Source organism: Phaethon lepturus, unplaced genomic scaffold (genome assembly GCF_000687285.1).
Source record: "Phaethon lepturus isolate BGI_N335 unplaced genomic scaffold, ASM68728v1 scaffold8183, whole genome shotgun sequence".
NCBI lineage: Eukaryota > Metazoa > Chordata > Aves > Phaethontiformes > Phaethontidae > Phaethon > Phaethon lepturus.
In genome coordinates, this window is record NW_010526978.1 from 34,881 (window position 1) to 58,191 (window position 23,311).

At 36.0% G+C, this 23,311-nt stretch overlaps 1 protein-coding gene across 1 annotated transcript in view; it reads right to left on the reverse strand.

Annotated features, from left to right (window-relative positions):
* LOC104617822 (centlein-like) overlaps nucleotides 1-23,311 on the reverse strand; it is a gene marked incomplete at both ends in the record, with an annotated part of 76,930 nt that overhangs the window by 30,798 nt on the left and 22,821 nt on the right. Inside the window, 3 exons of the mRNA XM_010283243.1 lie at nucleotides 1,620-1,814; nucleotides 10,992-11,154; nucleotides 21,570-21,703. Of these exons, the coding sequence (XP_010281545.1) occupies nucleotides 1,620-1,814; nucleotides 10,992-11,154; nucleotides 21,570-21,703 (492 nt within the window). The remainder of the gene's footprint in view (nucleotides 1-1,619; nucleotides 1,815-10,991; nucleotides 11,155-21,569; nucleotides 21,704-23,311) is intronic.

Consider the following 23,311-nt stretch of genomic DNA (forward strand, 5'->3'; position numbering starts at 1 on the left):
CGTGTTCAAAAAATATAGAAAGGTAGGAGGCTAGTGTAGTAAAGCCAATCCCAAATATTTACACCAAATCCACATGGGATACAGTGTGACTATATACTAAACTGCCATACAATACCCAGGTTAGACAATAGAGGTGTTGTATATGGAGGAAAGCATTCTAACATCAGTTCACAAAGACAATAAAAGCCTCCTTAACCTCAGGAAGTATAAGCCAGAGATATTACTAAAGCTTTTATGACAAAAAAATTAAATAGTCTGACAAAATAAACTACAAAACACTCTTCAGAGCAATACAAGATTATGAAAATAGAATGATGTATTCAGAAATACAGTCTGAACATTCAAAAACCATGATCCAAAGCTGTATTTAGAACAAAAACAGCTTGAGACTAATGTTATATTTATAATGTTTCAAAAAATCCACCAAAATCTGCTAGAAGAAAAAAAACCCAATTATTATTTCTAAGATTCAGAAAAAGGTCAAGAATGGATCAAGAGGTAAACATTCTACAAGAAATACTTAGAGGAATGTATTTTATCACTTGTTAAACAAAATTATTAAATCATTAAATTGAGGGGAACTTTAAAAATCATACAAAATACGGGTCAAGAATTTTATGATAAACACTTAAGTAACACCCTGGATAAAGTTAGCACATTAACTCTGGAATGACCATCGTGAACACGTTAAGGAGATACTGCATTCTGTGATTTTTCTGTTTTACATCACATTGCTACTTACACAAACTTTGAGGAATTAAACACTATGGGTTTTTTTAATATTAAAGTTCCTTCAGGCTCATGAATATAACCCTTGATTACAGATCTACCTTACATACCCACATAAATGAAGTTTTGCATTTAACGAACATTATTACCTTAAGTACTTTCCCTTCTTTGCTTAATCAAGGGAAAATGCTAGTAAAACTGAAATGCATAAGCATACCTCATTGACAAATCTATGGAAGAAACTAAGCAACAGTTTACAAAACCATTGTAGATGGGTCATTTCAAAGTCTTTCAAATTCACTTGAAGTCATAAATTGGCCTTTGGAAAAATGTTAGGGGTAACATGTAAGATCTGGCACACTTGTAAAGTAGGAGCCCTGTTAGAGAGTGACAGTTTTATTTTAATACATCCAAATAGCACATTAAACCTTAGAAATTTTCAGCCAAATATGTCATCCCGCTCTTTAGACCTATAATCTAAAGTTTAGTTGCATGGTCAGGAACAATTAAACAAATCAGGACCAATACATTTAATTTTCACATAGGAAATGTAGAAACCACACAATTTTTTCAAGAAATTTGTTTCCAGGAAAAAAGTCACTTTTGTTTTATTTTTATTCTTGGTGTCTTTGTTAGAGAACTTAAATAAGAGTCTTCTTGAATAATGACACCGTTACTCAGGCTTTTTCCCAGGACAGATTTCATTGTGAAGTACCTTCTATTAGCAACAGCAAAAGTAATTACACTACTGCAGCAGCACAGTTGCACAGTTTTTCTTAAAAAACAAAACAAACCTGTGATTTCCTTTAAAAGTGCCTGGTACAGAAGCTTAATTCTAAACAAGAAGAAACAACTGTTATTATTCTAGAAGGAATAGGACTAGGACTCACCTGTATTTCACATTTTGGGGAAGAATTTTGATGTACTGCATTTAAAGCATCACAAGCCTGCTGCAGTTGCTCTTGTAAATGACAAATCTTTTGATCTTTTCCAAGTAACTGATCCTGAAGAGAGGCACAGCTTCTCTGCAGTTGAATTTCACTTGTTTTTACAGTTTCAAAACATAAAGTCAATTCGTTATAAAGCTACGAGAGGGGAAAAGAGAAATAACAGGATTAAAAATAACTTCAATGCAGCTAGCCATATAAATACAGGAGGAGAGAATGTAAAATTTAAGTAAATTGCCTACAGAGATCACCCTCTCTTTTTTATATTTAGACAGTTCTTTCACACTTCTTGTCCTCTGCCTCCTGTCATGCTCTATGTATTTGAAAATAGTGATTGTAACAATCACTGAAATTTTTACGTTTGAAAGAAGTTTTTCCAGAAAAATACAACTTACATTAGAATGTTATCAGTTTCAGTTGCTTCTTATGAACAGAAATGGACAACTAAAAATCAGGATTTATTTTACTACTTGAGCAGATTATATAAAATATAGAGAATACAAAAAAAAAAAACCCAAAAAAATCACCTTATTGAGAAGAGGTAAAAAATTGAAACATCTCTCCTGGGAATGAAATTAAAGGGGCAATACCAAGTACCATCCTTGTCTTTTACAGACTAGTTTTATCTTTTAAAGCTAACATTTTTAATATAGCTTAGATAGCAATACAGTGAATCCACTAATGCCTATTGCATTTTGTATTAATTGTAAAATTACTGTTTAAATAATTATTTTATGGGAATTTTTTGACATTAACTATAAAACCCAGAGATGATATTAGAAGTTTTTATCCCTGGCTGTTGCTGAAACCAGGATATTGTATATATTCTGCAACCGCTTTAGAAGACATCCCACACAGACTAAGAATTTCTAGAACTACACCTAACTAGTAGTAGATGCCACCTAACTGACAAAAAACTTATTTTTCAAGAATAAGAGAACTTAACAACCACCCCATCCATCCATTTTTATCCTTCTTTTTCAATATAAACATATGAAAACTGTTTAAAACAATATCAGCTTTTTATTTTAAAAACATAAAAACCCGTTTGAAAAATAAACCCGTAGTTAAATAAACAACAGTATAGATTCTGAAGGAAATACATGACTCTACAGCTTTACAACCTAAGCATACATTCCTCTCCCTCTCCATTTCAGCCCTTCATTCCTTTGATTGTCCTTTTTCTCAAAATAAACAATATTCCCTCCAACTATTTATTCTACCATAAAATAAACTGGAGAAGGTATGTACTTCTACAGCTGACAGTTTTCTTTGGAAAATCCATTTCTGCCATTCCATCCAAAAGAAACTAATCAAATATAAAAATCAGAATTTCCAAATCTGTCAATAATGTTTGTAAGTACAAGGAACTGATATAAGTCATTTTACTTGTACAAACATTATTCTATTCTTCACCTTACCCTTTGTTTTGTCAGCTTTACTTAAACGATACACTTCTTTCTCCCTTTCATGTACTTACATCACTTAGAAGTTAAAGCCTTGAAAAACAATCAGAACTTTTAGATTTGGAAACAGTCTACCTAACACTTTGTGAGAAATTTAGAAACAATATCATCCCTTCGTTTCCTTTTTCCTGTCATTTTCTATTCCCCTGGGCTCTCAAAGCCCACTTAGGACAAACCACTTCTTGCCTATTTCCAAACCAGATCAGAGATCATGTCTCTCAGGCCAAATTAATTCAAAGTCTAGAGAGACTGATATTTCAAAAGAAACTGAAATTTTTGTGCCTACTGAATGTTTCTTGCATAGTTAAGAAAGCTTACCTCATCTCTAGAAATGCAAGTTCAAGAATAGCGAGTTTCTTATGGAAATCAGTAAGTATCTCACCGGAAAATAAACAGTTCATTTATCAAAAACATGCATTTTTAGATAATGTCCTTCCAAACAAACAGAACACCCAGACACAGTTACTTCGAGCTATAACTATAGAAGCTCATTAGCTAGATCATACCGGTATGACAATTTGCTGGTTTTGTAACTAGCAGCACTTAAGTGGTCGTAATTATAGTATCTGAACAGTAACATCCTAGTAAGATGAATGGAGAACATCAAAAATATGATGCTTTTTTCTAGCTGGCAGCCACATCCCCTAGCGTAGTTAATGGGTATTTTTGGTAGTCAGTATTTGTCAGGACAAGACGAATAGTATGTCTTTTACTTGCATAAACTTTTCCAAACTTCCCTGCTTGGAAAACAGCAATAAGAAAAACACATGTACTTCAACTATAAAATTAGCAAAAAGCTATGTGTAAAAAACACATTCACAACATTCACCTTTTAACACTGAGGTTTATACGTGTTTTTAAACAGCACCAATGTACTAATTTATAAGACTCAGATTTTTTTTTTTTTTTTAAGGTATTTAACATCAGGACATTTCAAAATTAAAATTGTCTGTATGAAAAGAAATAGTTTTATCTACTGTCCACAGATAACTGGAACAGCTTCCAAATTTTCATTTGGCTTCCTATCTTTTCATTTATGGCCATGCACCGTTTTGTGGGTTAAATACATGCTTGATGTCTATATGGGATTATTTTGGGATTTTCTGCTCATTTCTGACCCTGTTTTAGAACAGGCACCATATTTAATCACACTGCAGTAAGGACATTCCAGAACATACAGAATTGCACAATGCTGTGCAACAGGTCTACCATTAATAAAGATACAGAAAGTCAAGCGTCGAGACATAAGACGTAAAATGGAGATCAGAGGACTAAAGATGGAATGTTGAGTAGAAAATCCAAAAGGAAAATATTAAAATAATTCTTTATATATTTTATGACATTTGGTAGTTGGAAAAATAAAAGGCAACAGCCAGTGACACAAGACTGTGCTCTGCAAAAACTGTTGCACTGACTGCATTTTGAGATTTTCTTTCTAATGCCTTGGAGCTGTCCCTTGTCTGACAGGCAACATAGAATGTTACAGGTGAAGGTAGTTAAAAACAAAAAAGTTTAAAAGTTTCTGAAATCAGTACATTGTAATAAATTTAGTCTATATGACACAAGAGCATTATTTATCAGTCAGAAAGGAAAAGCAACTTATCTGAATTAGAAAAAATAAAGTATACCATATTTCTCAGCTACCCTAACAATTTCCTACATTTATTTAACCGATTTTATCAGAAACTACTTTTTGCTAGATCTTTGAAGAGTTACTTAATACAGAAAACTTCATTAGAACAATAGGTGTGTTTAATGTCATCAAGTAACCTAAAAATGCCAGACCAAAGCTAGGACTTCCAGAAGAACCAAAAGATGTGACTCTAAAGCCTGCCCACATGTGACAGAAAATATATAACAGCCTGATAATGGTGGGGTGAGGTAAAGTACTGACATACATTAAATATGTGTGATGGCAAAATTCAGTTAGGTCACTCCAAGGAAAGCTGAGGAATTCCAACAAAACCTAGTAAAACTAAATAATTAATCCATGCTCTCTGTGGTATTGTATCTTAGCCAGAATCATAGTGAAACCAGAAAAAAACAATGCACAGTGAAACAGTTGACACATATGACCAAGACTAACATTATACAAGTGTGCAGGATTTATTTTAAACTAGGTTTAGACTCGTGTGTACTGAATGCCAATTAACAGCTGGGACACATTTTCCAGTTCCAAAATAATTTCCAGTTCCATAATCCAAAAGGCATTTAGTTAATGCTCTCATAGACTTTTCCATGTTATCACCAAAGCACAGAAAGCGGGGACATCCACGAGTTTTCCTTCAAAAGTATACTCCTGTGAGGAACTAACACTAAGGTGTGTTAAATTAAAATGCAACAGCAGACAATTATCTACACTGGGTGTAAAACAGATATTCTTCTACATTAATTGTTTCATCTAAATACTCACACCCTAAAAAACAGTGTATTGCAGAGACCTGAGCAAATGAGCCTGAACATACAGTAATAGTGAACATACAGTAACGACACAAATGAAAAACAGTTTAAGTTACGACACAATAAAACTATAATGGAAACTATTACAGCACCATCGCAGAAATTGTGTTACAAGATCATGCTGTTTATGAGAATTTGAAAACAACAAGGGCAGAAATCAGCTGGAGAAGCTCTACAGTGAAACTGAAGAGGCACTCCAGACAGACTATACAGACCACGTTCATGGTGTTTAGTTTTAAAATGGAAAAGCAGAGGTAGAGTGATTTTTTAAGATGAGAGACCACGAAGCTTACCTACAATACAAGGGAAAAATGTCAGACACAAGTGAGAGAAGAAAAATGAAAAAAAGTACAGAATGGACGTAAGTAACATCAGAAAACATTCAAGCACGAATCACTAGTATAAGCTACAAGAAGTCATCCTTTTCTCAGCTTTATGGTACTACATAATTGCAAATGCTCTGGTTGTTTTGGAAACCATAGAAAATTGATAACTTTACTAATATACATTCTCAAAAATAACAGAAGAAAACATAAAAGAAAAGGACATTTCAGTCTTTTTGATCAGTGTTTTTACTGCAAAAATTCAAACTGATGAGTCTATTTCCTTCAATGAATCCAGTATTTCCTGTTTCATAACTGACTTCCCCACCAGCATTAATGTAGCTTTCCAGTGTTCATCCATCTAATCAGTTTTGTGCATCTCCTTGTGTTGATATGGATAACTGTGGAGTTTGTGAACTCCTTTTTTGAATATATAAAAATTTTGACACACTTCTCTCAGAAAGACGGTGTTTATCAGCACTAACTTCTCTGTGAAATGCTACCAAAACCTATTTACATTTCTTCTCTCTATATAGTGTACTGTCAGAGAACATTCAGCAGGCTTGTGAAGAATACCAGTCCTAGTTAAAACAAAAAAATATTAATAACTCATACTGCAAAGGTTATTGTTTAAAATCCTCCATTGTAGGATCAATCTGATTAAATTCAGATATATTTAAATCTTATAATTCTAACTCAGATCAAAAATGACATTTCTTACAAACATATTTAAGTAAGCTTAGTCTTAAGATTTTTCTTCCTTTCTTGATGTACAGCTCCCCTTGCATTGCCTCACCAGTTTACGTAATTTCTTTCATCTATTGCTCTCACATTGTAAAAAAATACATCATTGTTGCCAGAAACATTAAGACAATGGTTTGCAAACATTAGTGACAGATTTAGAATTATAAATTATTTAATTTTTTTCCCCCAAAATACTTAAGCATTCTGCAGATAACAATCTACATTATGCACAGGAACTATAGCACACTGAGTATCAGTACAGGGTTTTTCAAGCATGAAAATCATCGCCAGCAAGTGCAGAGTTTAACATCACCCTGAGAGAACCAGTCTACTCAGGATTTCTTCAACTTTAACCTATGGGCACATCTGATGCCAAATCCACTTGTTAATATGTGACCAACTGTATTGCTGTTTGGTATGCAAGACTAACCTAATTAACACACTACCCAAAAATAGAAAACAGTATCAGAGCTTGAACTAAAGTATGAGATAATATTTATTAAAGATACAAATTTCTCACACCTTTCACAGACAGAGTGGACTAAAAAAATGGTGATGCACTTATTACTGATGTGGACTTCAGTATATTTCACTGGATAGTTAGTCTCTTTCATGTCTTATGATGTGTGAAAGAACTTAGGTTTTCATTCCAATTTGAGGGAGAACCTGCATTGTTACTAACATTTACACATCTATATGATTTTAGTTCTCATTTTGTGAATTTAATGCTGCTTACATAAAAATAAACACATATGGTTTTTAACAATGTTTAAAGGTTGCTGCAGTCACAAAAAGGATTGGAAGTGGTAAATTTTAACCTTAGGCTGACAAAGCCAGTAACTTGACATTCTGATTACAATTTCTCAGGCTTGAAGGAAAGCAAACTATCTTCTCACACTGACACCATCATAATGACTAGGAAAGGCAACTGCAGAATTAACCACAACACCTGAACATGTATCTGACATTATCCTATTTTTATACACTTTCTGGTGCACTTGATGCAGACTTCTGCCATGCCTCATAATAGAAAACTCTTACTGTGTTTTCTAATTATGCCAAAAATCTAACTATTGAGCAATGCTTTTCTTCATGACAGACATGAACTGTACCACTAACCACAGTATTCTCTATTTCTTGTTCCAGGAGCTGAGTTCCAGGACACGAATTACAATTTCCTATTTAATGACAAATAACAGTATTTCCACTTCACTAAAAGGGCCTTCCACTAAGAGATTTTTCATCAGTATGATTAACAAGGAACCTAAAGGCCACATCAGATCAAGGGAAAGTACTGCATTATAAAAACAAAGGCCCTAAATTGTAAATTTCAGAAAACTGTGATAAGCTGGCTAAGGAGTTCAGAATCTCTTCTTGTCTTATTATCCCGAGTATTGATTGAAGTCTTTCCACCTTGAAATTGTTGGTGAGGACAAATCTATTGAGTTTCATTAAATCCAGCACAGGAATGAAGTCCCCAGAGCATTTGGGACCACTATAACAGATGCTATACATTTTACAAAAACATTCCCTATCCTTGAGAATGAGAACTACAGCTGCAATATGAAATAGATATCAATTTGTTTCCAAAAATGCTCTAACGTAAAGGAGTTATTGTAGAACAGAGCACCACTAAAATTTGTACTTAAAGGAAAAAAAGTTAGCAGTATGTCAAGTCAATGCAACTTGATAAAACAGATTATGCATCTTCACGTGTGCATGCTGCCCAATACTGCTAGACATGGAAGAGAATTTGTGGTCCTCAGTGGATTTACACATAATCCAGTGCAAGTTCATGACCTTGATCTGGTTTATCAGAAATGTTTTTTCTTTTACACAAGTCTACTGTTTCATACTACACATTAACATCAGCAGAGAGTGGTTCTTCCTAAATGGTAGACTGTTAAGATGAGCTTGGAATATGTGAGCCAACCACATTGCCTGAGCTATAGCTTGTACTGCCTATCTGACCACTAGCAGAGAGGTCATTGATCTTGCTGTAAGGGACAATATATCATAGGATGTACACACTGATAGGCTGAATGCCATTTGGAGCAGTAGGAAAATATTCCTTTGTGAATATGTCTATGGAATAGCTGACACATCCTTATCTAGCTGGTGCAGCCTGCATATTATTAATGCATGGAAAACAAACACAACACACTTTTGTCTGCAATAGTTTGCCTTTCTCATTCAAGGGAAAAATAGTCATTTGTATTCTTTTTACAGATGCTGAGCTTTCCAAAGGCCTGCTGTGACTTCAGTAGGACTGTGTACCTTGATTTGGAAAACGCATGTTACTTTGAAGTGATTACAGTTGGGCATTTTATACAGTTCTTCTAATGAGAAGTATAGAACGGGATTGTCATGATACAGGAACTCCTTTTTCTCCTCCAAAGTTATCTCAACTCAATTTACCACAAACATTATTAGATCTATTCCACTCTGACTTAGGGAACTTAACTTCTTTTTTATCCTTTTTTAAAATGGATCATTTGTTTTTTAACATATTTTTATAAAAAAAGAACATTTTTTTCAGCTGCATTAGACATTTTGGTATTTTACAAAAAGACAGCTTATCAGTTCCACAATAGTAATTAGTCAGAATATTTAAGTTGGCTTTTGCTGGTTTAACAGGCAAACCTTACTCCTCCATGTTGGAAAAATATTGAATTAACACCGCCAGACCAGCAAATTTTAGGGTCATCTATGAGGTGAAGTATTTGGCAGCTATCAAAAAAAAGGGTTTATTTTCAAAACCACACTCTTCTTGTTCTTGTTGTATGATCAGCTAAGCAGAAGTCTCAAGTCCTGCTAAGACAGACCAAGAACTGTGAACCAGCTTTCTGAAGCAATCCTGAAATTTGACGGAAGCCCAGTTTATAAGCAGCTTGCTCCTATAGCTATATCAGTACACCCATCGATTTTCCATAATACGTAAGTAATAGGATGGGTTAAACTCTTTCCCAAATTAAAGTAAGTAATACAGGAAAAATCACTATTATGCAAGGTAGAGAGACCTTTATAAAGAGTTTCATCATGCTTTAAAAGACTCATGAAAACCCAGTTTTAGTTTCTTTCATATGTTGTAGAACTAGTCTGGAATAGTATTGTGTTTGGGGGTTTTTTTAGTGACTCAAAGGATCGATTTAACACCTACAGAACCACTGACTGGAGACTGAAAAACAAAAGAAATAGCCACTCCTGATACCTACATTCTGGTTTTGTTTTTTTTAAAAAATGATATAATTTACTTTGTCTTGCCCCAGATAGGTAGAACTCCTCCTGCCGTGGACAGGTTCTGAACAACTTTGATGGAAGTCTACTTGTACCTTGCCTGGGCTACTATTGTAGTGAATAAAAGACTTAATGTCTGTTGTCACTGTCAATGATAAACTTGCGCAGAGTTAAGTACACAAGAATTGGCTAGGCACTATGTGCTATAAAATGTTAACCAAACACATCTTTAGAAACTCAGTACTGATTCTGGCTTGACTTAGGCCCAGATTCACAATTTTATCACAAACTGCATGCTCTAAGATGATAAAGAGAAACACCTATTTTTGAAAGATCACAGACAGTACACAATTTGCAAAAACAGTTCTAAGATTGCTAGAAGGTATGTTAAAGTTGTATTCCTCCTTGTCTTCTTCCTTCTCAATGTTTCTAAAAAGGAAGGAAATTTATTTTCTGTATTTCTTACAGACTGAAAAAAAAATCCATATAATTTGTTACACTCAAAAGGAGAAGTTCTGAGTAGTGCAGCTCTTCAGGGTTAGCGTTTTCCCTGGCATTCATAAAAAATACAAATCTGTTCTGTAAATGTAAATGTAGGGGATTTTTTTTAATTCATATCCATTTAAAAAACTATTATGGCAAAAATTGTTCCAGTTAATTTTGATAGAGCGGGTTTGTTTGAGATTCACACAAATAACACTATTTACAAGTGAAATTAATTTATTGTCTTAAATTATCAAAAACACATGGGAGAATTTAATAATTGAAAGCTCCAGGAAAGGAAGAAGAAGAAAAACATATATAACACAAAGTTTCATAAAGAAATTTACATGGTTGGCAATTCACTACTACTTTTCTTCAAGTGCAACTAACGCTCATCAATTCAATGTAAGCAAGGGGCCATATATGGTGGGATGTAATTAGGCCACTAAACTCCGTTACTCTGTCAACGATATTTTGGTAACTATAAAGATCCAGAGATCTAAAGAATGAAACACTACACAGTGCTTTGATTAGTCTGTCCATTGATATTGTAGAGATGGATATTAAAATGAACCTTGTGATCATAAAGCAGAATGACATACTTTTTGATATGATGTTGTTTCAGCTGTGTGAGCATCTTCTTGGTCTTTCAGTACTTTCTGTGTATCAGTGTTGAGAGCCTGAAGCTGCTTTATGAGCTCAGCCTGCTGTGCTGCATGTTCAATGTTTTGTCTGTAAAGATTCTGCAGCTCCTGTAACTCCTTCCTGTGCAAAACAAGCAATAAAGAGAAATTAAGAAAAAGAAAAACAATGACCTCCACCATTAAACAATTGTGTTCAAATAATTTTGTTGTATATAATGAGCTTGCTATTTTCATTGATTTTTCTGTCAATTGCCTTATAAACCCTAGAAGTTACATGTAAAATATTTACCACATACTTTTGTGAAATATCTACAAAACAGTTAAGTTTCAAAATGGAATGCCTTTCAATTTCCCTCTAATGCTCTAACTGTTCTAAAATAAATGGATTTTTCCTACTGCTTTCAACACTTTCTAATCAATATTCAGTTAACTCTTTAGCAGTAAGTGTCAAAATGTAAAATATTTAGAATACATAGTCTGTAAAATAAGTTTAATTTTTTTTTTTAATCTAGAACTATCAGAAAAAAGATAAAAGTTTTCTTAACTTGCAGAATATGTGTAAAACAAGTGTCTTTTCTGTAATGCATCTACTCCCTAGACACATGAAGCATGGTTTCTGATAAATTAGTTTTTGTTTGCAGGTACAGCATAAGCAAAGTAACAACCAAGTAACAACCATAAGCAAAGTAAGTAAACTTTGGTGTGTATTATTTAACATAACAATAACAATTTCTATTGTTATGTTAAATAATACACACCTATAAACACAATAATAGGAATCGTGTTGTAATGCAACCATAGGATAGATCCTGTATAATCAGTCTGCTTGAGAATTTTACTGTACTGCTGATAGACTTTATAAATTAAGGTGGAAATGAAGATCAGTAACTTTCACATATTCTAAACCATGATTAAAAACTTGGAATATTTTCTGTAACGTATGTTAAAAGTTCAGATGACTCCATTAATCCTTTTTTATGTATTTTCTACTTAATTCCCTGTTTCATTCACATGCACATTTCATACTAGTATTACATACAGATACTGAAATAAGTTTATCACTCCAACTAATTTTCTTCCTCAAAGAATTATTTTCTCGGTGACATCCAACACGTATTCAACTTCTCTATGTCTAGAATTATCATTAACAACAAGAGTTATCATTACATTTTTATAACACTGCTGGAGATGTCCAGTCAAAGATTAGCATACAAAAGGTAAGCAGTAAGACCAACTTCATTGTGTTTTCCTGAGAAACAACAGAATGACAAAGAAACCATTTCAAGGGAACTTTCCAAAAAGCATTTCTTAATACCTGTGTCACTACTTAACACATTGATCATTCACTAAAGGTACAATATCTGAATAATTATGTAAAAAATTAAGTTACATGTACCACAAAAGCACAGTCACGACAACTTCATATTGTTAAAAAAAACACTGTTTAAAAAGCCTGTAAACAGGCCAATACAGGAGAACACTTAAGGACATGCTTACTAACGGTATTTAAGTCCTAATGTTCTCAATGAGATGTAAAGTAGCTCCTCAAAATTAAAAACAGTAGAGGTGCATTAAGGACTCTTTATGTTACAAAACCAAAGTACAACTGCAGTATGTACTTCATATGTACTAAATTAATTCTGTTCACAAGCACAGCAGCAGAAATAAGGACACAGTGATATATTAGCACTTTCCAACACTCTGTACAACAGGCTTCCAAACACGCACTTGTTTCATTTCCCTGACTGTGAGTATATACCAGAAAATGACACATCTTTGCACTGCAGTTAAAACACAGATTATATTAATTTTGCACAGGTTCTCCAGACAGATTTTTGTTTTGTTGTGGAAGGAAGAAACATGGCAGGATTCAAACCCATTGAATCCTCAGATACTGTTGGAAGTGTTGGTAGTAACTGTTGCCAAGTCCACTCTGCTATATCGCCGCTCTTTAAGTTGTACGCAGACATCAGTGTAGTTATCTGTGTTTGTCACCCGAGAATGCACAGTATTTTGTGTTCTCTAATGGTCTGCTCACAACATATATTAAGATCAATGGGAATCTTTTCTGTTGACTCTATCAGGCTTTAAGTCATACCCTAAAGGGGAGGGGACTGCAGCGGGGTGAGATAAACCTTGCAGACACCCAAAAACTGCAGCACAGTCTGAACATGTTAACATGTTTGCTCTTGTTAAACTCAAGGATTTTTCAATATAAGGAAACTCAGTCAAGTTCCATTATGCCACATTTTAAAAATCAAACCTTATTTCTTCATATATGTAACCTAACTTTTTTTTTAGTAAGAAGTTTTACAAAGGGAAATAGTTGCAATCTGAAAAATTCTTGAGACACAGCAATACACAAACACTGTATTTAACTTGCAGTGGTACATTACAACTGCTTTTATCTTCTTTAGTGCATGAGGTACTATTTTTACATTTTAAATCCACAAGGGGAACATCCTTTTATTTCATTTTTACACAGGAAGGAGGAAATGATGCTCACTCTTACCAGGAATTATTCAGCATCAATGGTGCAATACAAATAAATTCACAGAATGAAGCATCTTTGATAACACACAGGCCAACTTGGCAAGGGAAGCTTTAAACTAGGAATGATGGGGGACAGAGATGTTGACCACGTAACAAGTTAGGGAGGTGTTGCCTGGGCTGGCAAGCAAAGGGCACAGGCTGGTGTGGACAGGAAAGACCTTGTGATGAAAAACACAAGGCTCAAGGAGGACCACTTCAAGCATATGCACATAAAAAATGGAGCACTGACAGGACATCAGTATGGGGGAGGCTCTTAAGAGTCTTCCTGGAAAAAAAGCGCAACTGGGTGCCCGAAAGAAGTTGCTGTTCAAATGCACACAGCATGTCCCCCTGGAGGATGACAAGAGGAATTACAGATCTGTCTGCAGGTGCAGGGCTCCTTGGGATCATGGAGACAAGGTGGGATAACTCACAGATCTGGAGTGCTCTACACATGGATACAGGCTCTTTAGGAAGGACAGGCCAGAATGGCAAGAAGTTGCCATTTATGTGGAACACTAGTGTAAATGGATGGAGCTCTGCCTTGAGATGGTCAACGAGCCAGCTGAGAGAGTATGAGTCCAGTGTGGGCAGACCAATGCAGATGACGTGGTGGATCCCTGCTGATCTTTCCTCATCAGGAAGAAGAATGAAGTAGTCTTAAGAGAAATGGAAGACGACAGATGTTTGCAGGTCCTTGTCTTCATGGGGGACTTGAATCACTCCACTATATGCTGGAGGGGCAACACAGCAGGGCACAAGCAATTGAGGAGGCTTCTGGAGAGCTTTGATGATAAATTCTTGTCACGAGTAATCAACAGGTCAATGAGGGGAGACACATTGCTGGACCTCATGCTTACAACCAAGGAAAAACTGGTCAGGGATGTAAAGGTCAGGGGCAGCCTTGTCTGCAGCAACTTTGAAATGATGGAAGTTCAGGAACCTCAGAGGAGGGACAAAAGCAAAAAGCAGAATCATAACCCTGGAATTCAGGAGAGCAGACTTGGGCATTTTCAGGGACCTACTTGAAAGAATCCAGTTAAATATCAGCCTGGAGAGAAGAAGGGTCCATGAAAGCTTGTTGATTTTCAAGAATCACTTCCTCCAAGATCAACAATGATTGAAGTCAAGCAAAGACAGCAGGAGGCTTGCATGGACAGACAAGGACCTCCCTTGACTAAACTCAAATGTAAAAGGAAGGATACAAGATGTAGAAGCAGGGAGAGGAGACCAGAAGGAATCTAGAGACATTGTCCAAGCGTGCGGGGATGAGGTGAGGAAAGCCAAAATCTGTGTGGAATTGAATATGGCGAGGGACACCAAGGACAACAAGAGGCTTCTGTGAGTACATCAGCAGCAAAATAAAGACAAGGAATAAGGTGGGCTCACTGCTGAGAACAGCAGGGTCTCTGGTAGCAAAGAATTTTAAAAAGGCCAAAGCACTCAACACCTCAATGCCATCTTCAACTCTGTCTTTAAACATAACACTTGCCTCCAGCAACCCCAGGTCCCTGTGACTCATAGTCTTAGTGGAGGAGGATCAGCTCAGGGAACATTTAAACAAACTCGACATACACATGCCCATGGCACTTGATGTGATGCACCTATGAGCGCTGAGAGAGGTTCAATAATGTTTGACAGGTTATGGAGGTTTCAGAGGACTGGAAGGAAGCATGTAATTTCTACCTTCAAGAAGAAGGATCTGGGAAACTAGAGTGGTCAGCCTCACCCTAATCCCTGGGAAGGTGATGGACCATATAAAGAACAAGAAGAGCATAGGGAGCAGTCATCATGAAGTTACAAAGGGGAAATGATGCTTAACCAACCTGACAGCCTTCTCTGAAGAGACGACTAGCTCAGTGTTGTTGTTGACTAGCTGCAGCGGATGTTGTTTATCTTGACTGTAATAAGGCTTTTGACACTGTCTCCCACAAAATGCTCATAAGACAGACTGTTGAGGTATCAGCTAGATAAGTGGACAGTAAGGTGCGCTTGAACCTGGCTAAACTATTGGGCTGAAAGAATTGTGATCAGCAGCACAAAGACCAGTTGAAGGCCAGGCACTAGTGGAGTAACCTAGTGGCTAACATTGGGGCCAATACTTTTTAATGTCTTAATGACCTAGACCATGGGACAGAGTGCACCACAACAAGTTTGCTGATGACACAAAATTGGGGAAGTGGTTGTTTCACCAGACATTGCTGCTGCCATTCAGAGGGACCTTGTCACGCTGGACAAATGGGCTGACAGGAACCTCATGAAGTTCAACAAAGTGAAGTGCAAATTACTTCCCCTAGAGAGGAATAATCCCATAGATTAGCACAGGCTGGGGGCTGACCAGCTGGAAAGCAGCTTGTTGGAAAATGCCCTGGGGATCCTGGTGGACACCAGGGTCACTATGAGTCACTAATGTGCCCTTGTGGCAAAGAAGGCCGATGACATCCTGAGCTGAAGTGAGAAAAGCACTGACAGGAGATGCAGGGAGGTGATCCTTCCTCTCTATTCAGAAGTGCTAAGTCACATCTGGGGGCTCTGTCCAGTTCTGGGCTCCGCGGTACAAAGAGAGATGTGGACATTCTGGAAAGAGTCCAGTGAAGGATCACGAAGGCGATGAAAGGATTGGAGCACCTGCCATACCTGGAGATGCTGAGAAAGCTGGGACTGTTCAGTCTGGAGAAGGGAAAGCTCAGGGGGATATTATCAACATGGATAAATACTCGATGGGAGGCTATAAAGGAGATACAGACTCTTGTCAGTGGTGCCCAGTCACAGGAAGAGAGGCAATGGTCACAAAAAACCCCACGTTAAATTCCACTTAAACGTAAGAAAAATGTTTTTGTCCCGTAAGAGTGGTCAAACACTGAAACAGACTACTCAGAGAGGCTGCAGTCTCCATTCTTGAACATGCTGGAACTCAACTGGACACCATCCTGGGCAGCCTGCTGCAGATGATACTGCACAACCAGAGGACTGGCCCTGATGGGGCAGTGGGACTAAACAATTTCCAGAGGTGTCTGCCAGCCTCAGCCACTCAGTGGTTCTGTGTGATTCTGTCACTAATTTGATTGCAGTGTATTCAAAGAGAGTATACAAAAATCAACCCCATGATAATCAGAAAAAGTTAAAAGATAAAAATGAATTTCTCATCAAAGTATCTATTATTATGCTTACTCAAATCCGCAAACTACTAAGTACTCTACAAAAGAGACACCTGCCAGTCACTGCAGCAGGATAAGGACGTCAAGTCCTAAGTAAAATGATACCCTCAGCTGAGCATGTAACAGAGGAAATAATAAAAAATTGCAAATTGTATGTAAAATAGGTAGTGAGTGGCATTTAAAATTTATGTGCCTATATACAAAACCATCTGTATGTACATAGAGACACACAGAATATATAAATATGTGGATGTGTACATGTATGCATGCAAGTAGGATTTTTGTATACAAATATAAAGATATATTGATAAAATGTTTCAACATACTGTATGCTCTAAGCAAACACAAACAAAAATTCAAGAAAAAAGTCACCATCAGCAACACTAATAAAAAAACCCAATATTCTCCCAGTTAAGCACCAAAATTGAAACACCTACTAGGTCTACTTTTTTCCCCACCATGCCATCCTCCCCATAAACAAACACACCATGATACATCGAGAGTATTTAACTACATTTAACATTGAGGTCACCAGATATTACTGAGAAAAAAACCAAACACCTCTCTATCTCTGATCTAACACCTCAAGAACAATACAATGGGAAACCAAGAAATTTATAGAAAGTGAGCTACACTCCTCAAGTCACAAGGACAAGCCTGGTATGAAAAAGGTCAGGTTTTTCTCAAGTCAAAATAGAAGAGCGTAACTAAATTCTTTTGGCCACTAAAGTAAGATGACAATAACCTTAAGAGATTTTGCTCTAAACATTGCAAGGCTAACACTACATGAAGACTTTACAAACTGCATCAAGACTCAAAGATTTGACAACTTGTCCTGCCAGTAGCAATACTTAAAATTCATACTATTGTTTAAGGTAGAGATACCTCTGCTGCTCATATCTGACAAGAGTGTGAACTGAAGTTTCCTCCTATCCTTAGAGGATAATATTAAATAAAATCTTTATGTCCTGCACATACCAACAGGTTAAAAGTAAACTGTGGCTTCCCAGAGATGTAAATGAAATGAGTAGCTACTGTCACTCCAGAAGCTATAAAACGGTGCTGCAAATAGAGTTAATGCTCATCACACCCACCACTTCAGGTGATGTTGTTGGCTTTGTTTTACCACTACAGTTTTGGTGCATACGCTGGGATTCTGAGCACCTCAGCTACTCCTGTTACCAAGGGAATATAAGCAGGTTTGGGGTAATTCAGGAAATCTCTAGATTCCATTACGTGTAGTTTAGAAATACAACACAGTGACAGGCATTATGAATTATGGCTTATCAGGGGAATGACATAGATACTATGAAATGGTTTACAACACACAGCAAAGAATAACCTGAAAATCCCAGAGCAGCAAAACAAGGGCTGAGTAGAAATCCAAATGCCTCATAATTTACAGCATGGAGGTGAACAGCAACAGCAGTAGGGGGAAGGGGCAAAATAAAAAACGGCAATTATTGTTACAAAAGAAAATTATCAGGTATAGATTTGGGCTAGAAAGTAATCAAAAGAACGAAGTCCTGGCACACACTGCCAGTAAAAACACAGGGGCAAAAAATTCTAATTCATTTTAGCATAGAGCTTACTATATTCACAAACAGTTTAATATTTCCTGGATACCTGTGACAGCAAGACTCAAGTCTCAGTGAATCAAGCAGACCTCTCCAGTTTGACACTCAGAGTTCCACCAGAGCTCTGTGCCAGTGAGACTCCGAGTGCTCAGCAGTAAACACAAAGCTCTACATCCTCATATTTTGCATATTTTTAAAACAGAAATTGCACAGATGCATTGGAGTTAATCTTCAGAAACAAACCACAAGATTTAACATTCTTTAAGAACATGAAAATGGAAAGCCTACCAAGGATTCTAAATAGATCTGGAAAATCTGTACTGAATGTGAACATGAAAAATATAACAAGGAAATGCATTTCATGGCTACTTCAGGAGTTTGAAATTAAACTCAGTGAGAACAAGAGTGCTTTGCAAAAATAAAGCCAGCAAAGAAAGGTGGTGGCTTCTTGAAGACATCTGCTGTGCAGGATGGATCCTGTAAGTACTGTCTGTTCACTGAGCTTAGAAAATTTATCTTTCACACCTCAAAGTATGTGACAGATTACTGACACTGGGTGGGATTTTCAAAAACACCTGCTATTCTGATGGACCAGAGTTAGACTGGAGTACTTCTTCAAAATTTTGGTCCCTGTTAATTTGCTGAAAAAAACCGCCCCTTAACAAAAAGTTTTTTTAGTGTCTACAGACATAGTTACTGTTAAATTGGAAAAAACTCTTGCTAACAAACTGACAGATATGCAGAACAGAGCAAGAAGTTATGACTGCACAAGAAACAGAGCACCAGACCAGTTTGTGCATGGACCTTCAGAGACTTCCTTTTCCCATTGATTTTAGCATCTACTGTAAAAATTTCAGACAGTATTACCAATGTGTCAGCTGGATCTGCCTATACTGTATATGAAAGAAGACACCAAATGAAGGAAGACAGTTTCCTTCCTTTCTTCTTCCAGAGCTTGTTTCTAGTAATTACAACTGTGGCCCTGGTCTGTTTTCAAAAAAGGGAAGAGTAGGAAAGGCAGGCAGGCAGCAGATAGGGAGAGAGACGGAACAGTGGGGAGAACAGAGAGGTTTGCAAATCAGATTGTCTTTTTCAGCTCCAAAAGTTTGAAATTGGCAATGGGAAACTGGAGATAGTACAGGAGAAGGGGTCTTATCCACACTATTTGTCAACGAGTTTTCTGACAGCACTAGATGAGAACTGAGCATTCAATGACACATTTTTATAAGACCAAGATTTAAACAAGGATAACTAAAACAAAAATTATCAGTTAAAAAAAAAGGAACAACCATATGCTTCAATCATGAAGTCAACACCGCTGTAAGATCTTGGCCTCGGAAGAAGAGAAGATATAAAGACTTTATTTTCTCCTCAGATTTTTTCCGTTAATTCTGGAGCTGTTACTTTCTTTACCTTAAGTAAAAGTTTGGCTTTTGTCTACATAGACTTTTATTATTTTGACTTTTTTTTCATTAAGAACAAACAGAAAAATAGTTTTATCTATGTACTGACACCTTGGAAAGTAAGGAGAAACTTCTGTATCCTGTTCTACAAAAATACAGAATATTTGAAATTCTTAGTTTGTGTTGCTAACTACTGAAACCGCTTGCTGCCTGAAACTGTGAGTTCTATATAAGACATTTAGTATAATCCTTCTTTTCCCTTAACAGAAATGTCAACAAGAAACTTGTAGCCAAAGGCAGTTCATTAAGAAAGATTAGCAGACATTGAATTACAATAATACTGATCAAATATATACTTATATAACATGTCAAGTATAACTCACATACTAGTGATATGGAAAAATATTATAATTCATCACAATACCATTTAAGTATCCAGGAAGGAAACCATTTGAGCACACAGAAAAACATATGACTTTTCCATAAATTTAGAAGGTTGGCTGTATGTAAAAAAATACAGAAAAAGACTTCAATCACTTCAAAATAAGTATGTTGTCCATCTTTTGTTACCTGAAGTTCAGACCTTATGTTCAAAAAAAGTATTTAAGTACATATTTAAATGAAAAGTCTGTAACAAATTCTAAGACATTGTTTTGCAGTGAACAGCATTAAGTTCAATGGTTTGGCCAACTCAGTCTGCAACATCCTAAACTGAAATTAACAAGCTTCATTACCTGACTTTAACAATTTATTCATGGCTGTTGCTAGTCCTCTCACACACATATATACTTCCGAGAATAATTTCAGAAAATAATAAAGCTTATTACTCCATTGATGAGTTTCACAAATTCCAGTCTTTGCCTCTTTCAATACCATTTCCCATTAAACTTGCCTATTTTTATCGACTTTTGAAAACCCAACCATTTTAGCTATGAAAATAACAAGATATCATTTTTCCTGTAAAGATTTCAACAAATACTAGGGTGACAATTTAGGTCAAAGGCATGAAAAATCATATTACTAGTTTTTTCCCAAAAAGACTTAGGTACTGACTCCTTACAGAAAAATTATTTCTGCTTGGAAAGCAAAGACTGTTTATACCAATTATTTCTGCATCCCAACTACATCTCTTCAGGCATAACCACAGTTTGAGGGAATATCGAAGGGAGTATTACTTGTCTAACGCAGGGGTGATAAACACTGCGTATGTCTCAAAGTAAGCAGTGAAAAATGCACAATTTCCTGACAATCCACTTAAAGTAACCAATTGTCTTTCACCATTACCTTAATTTTGAGGAATTCAGCAGTCTAGTCAATTTATATAATTCATTCCATTCTTCACTTCTTTTCCACGACTCAAATAATGCCACACTAATCTTACAGATTCAGTGTAAAGAAACGTTGTGTGAGACTTAAGATAAAGCTTAAATCACTGCACTTTAAACCTTTAGCACAGGCCTATGCAGACTTTTGCTGACTTGTCAGATTTGACTCTAATTAAAAAGTTAAAGTTAGGCTTAAAGTTTTCCTAAGTTTAGGGCATTTGGCCTCTCCAATTAAATGTTTATGTCACTAATCATTTGGTATTTTGTTAGGTTCAGTGGAGACTGGTAGTTCTCTGACCCAATGCTAATTACAAAAACGTAATTTTTGAAGTCCAACCCTACTTAAAAACAGATAACAATATACTAAGAGTCAAAATCTACTGGTATACTTCCAAAAGCTTTACATCTCGTGGAACAGAACGGTATGAAAATACACTGTTACACAAAAATACCTCTAATGCAAGATACTGCTTTTTAAGTGGAGCAGTAGTCTTTTCGAGAAGATTCAGAGTTAAAGGTAATGAAATCACAAAATACTTACTTAGTTCTGATCACATCACAATCCCTTTGGGAGAGTTCCTCCTGTTTCACAGCTACCTGAGATGACAAGTTACGGCATATACTGTGCAATTCTTTCATTTGTTCTCTTGCCTCTGCCAAATCAGTTTCCAAATTCTGCAAAGAAAGATAATGTGTGAAGAAAGAGTTAAAATCTACTATGTGTGTTATCTGTGTACACAGACATACAGAAGTGCACATACAAACATGCCTATATTTATTGTGGGCTAAGCAAATATGTATAGGTATATGTGCATGTGTGTGTACACAAAAAATGTGAAATACCAGGAAAAAAGGTCTATTTCAAATTTTAGGTGGCCACTTATTCTTTACTGTAGGAAGTTTTCCTTAATTCATTTGTTTGCTGCATGTGGAAGGGGAATCCTAAATCTAACACTTGCAAAGCAATAGTACACTAACTACTGATTAACCTTGTTTTCTGTGTAGAAATCAAACAGAAAAAACCTACTCCTAACAAAAAGCAGCTCTACATTCATTAAGTTCTCCAAAAATTGCAAAAAATTGCACACATGAACTAAGAATCATGGATACAGATTCACTTTTGAGACTGCTTGTTAAATCTGCTCTGATTTTGCCCTTCTAATTCAGTGCAAGGAATACTTTCTTCAGGAAAAAAAAGTAGCATACAAGAAAAGTTCCAGAAATGCTTGTAGAAAACAATGTAAACAAGCAATAGTTTACCTTTTTGTAGTTTGCCTAGAGTAAGCCTTACTATAGCAGTTAGTCAGCAAAGTGTGAAGGTATATCTGGGAAATACAGCAGCAAGGCAGCTTATTCAAGCAAGATTTCAATCTCTACATAGTGACCTTACTAGAGTTCTCTGGAGGTTTAGCAGCTTAGAAGAGTACTTCAATCTTTAAGAAGCTTCGTATGACTATTCTCCCAGAGTGTTTTGAGGCAAGAATGGGAACAGAAATATTACATCAATATCTAGAGCAGAGTTTCAGAGGGTGTTAATGGCCTTAGACCTGCTTTGGTATTATGCTACTCAGACACAATCACTTGTTCTCAGTAAGGCAAATATTCCAGGATTCATCAATAATTTTAAAAAAATACTTCCTAGCAGGATAGCATCCCTAATCTACTGATAACAGTATATTAGTTTATCTTCCATTTACACACAGACTTAATTAAAAGAAATAAATGCACATTCTTCCCTTTCAGCAAAGATGCCTCAAATATTGAAGGTATCAAAACATTTTTATAACTGAAAAGTGTGTAATTAATTGTCTCTCTTTAAAATAGCATTAAAATGTCTTAAACATATTTGGATGTATCAGAAGTGTACTACAATCAAATTCTTTCAATATAGACAATCATTATCGTGTCCTGTTAATAACAGTAAAAATAATGTGAGGAAACAGCAAAATTCATGAGTGAATGAGGTTGAAAAACTATTTATGATAAATCTCAGGAAATATACCTGGTGTACCTGACTAATGAGTCATCATTCAATCTCATGGCTGGGTAGCAAAAATTGTTTTTTCTCAGGTAACAATAAATTTCAGAACGATAGGAGACAGTTCATTCTGAATAATTAAGGTTGGAAAAGACCTTTAAGATCATCAAGTCCAACCATCAACCCAACACCAGCATGCCCACTAAACCATGTCCTGAAGTGCCACATCTACCCGTTTTTTGAACACTTCCAGTGATGGGGACTCTACCACCTCCCTGGGCAGCTTGTTCCAGTGTTTGACATTG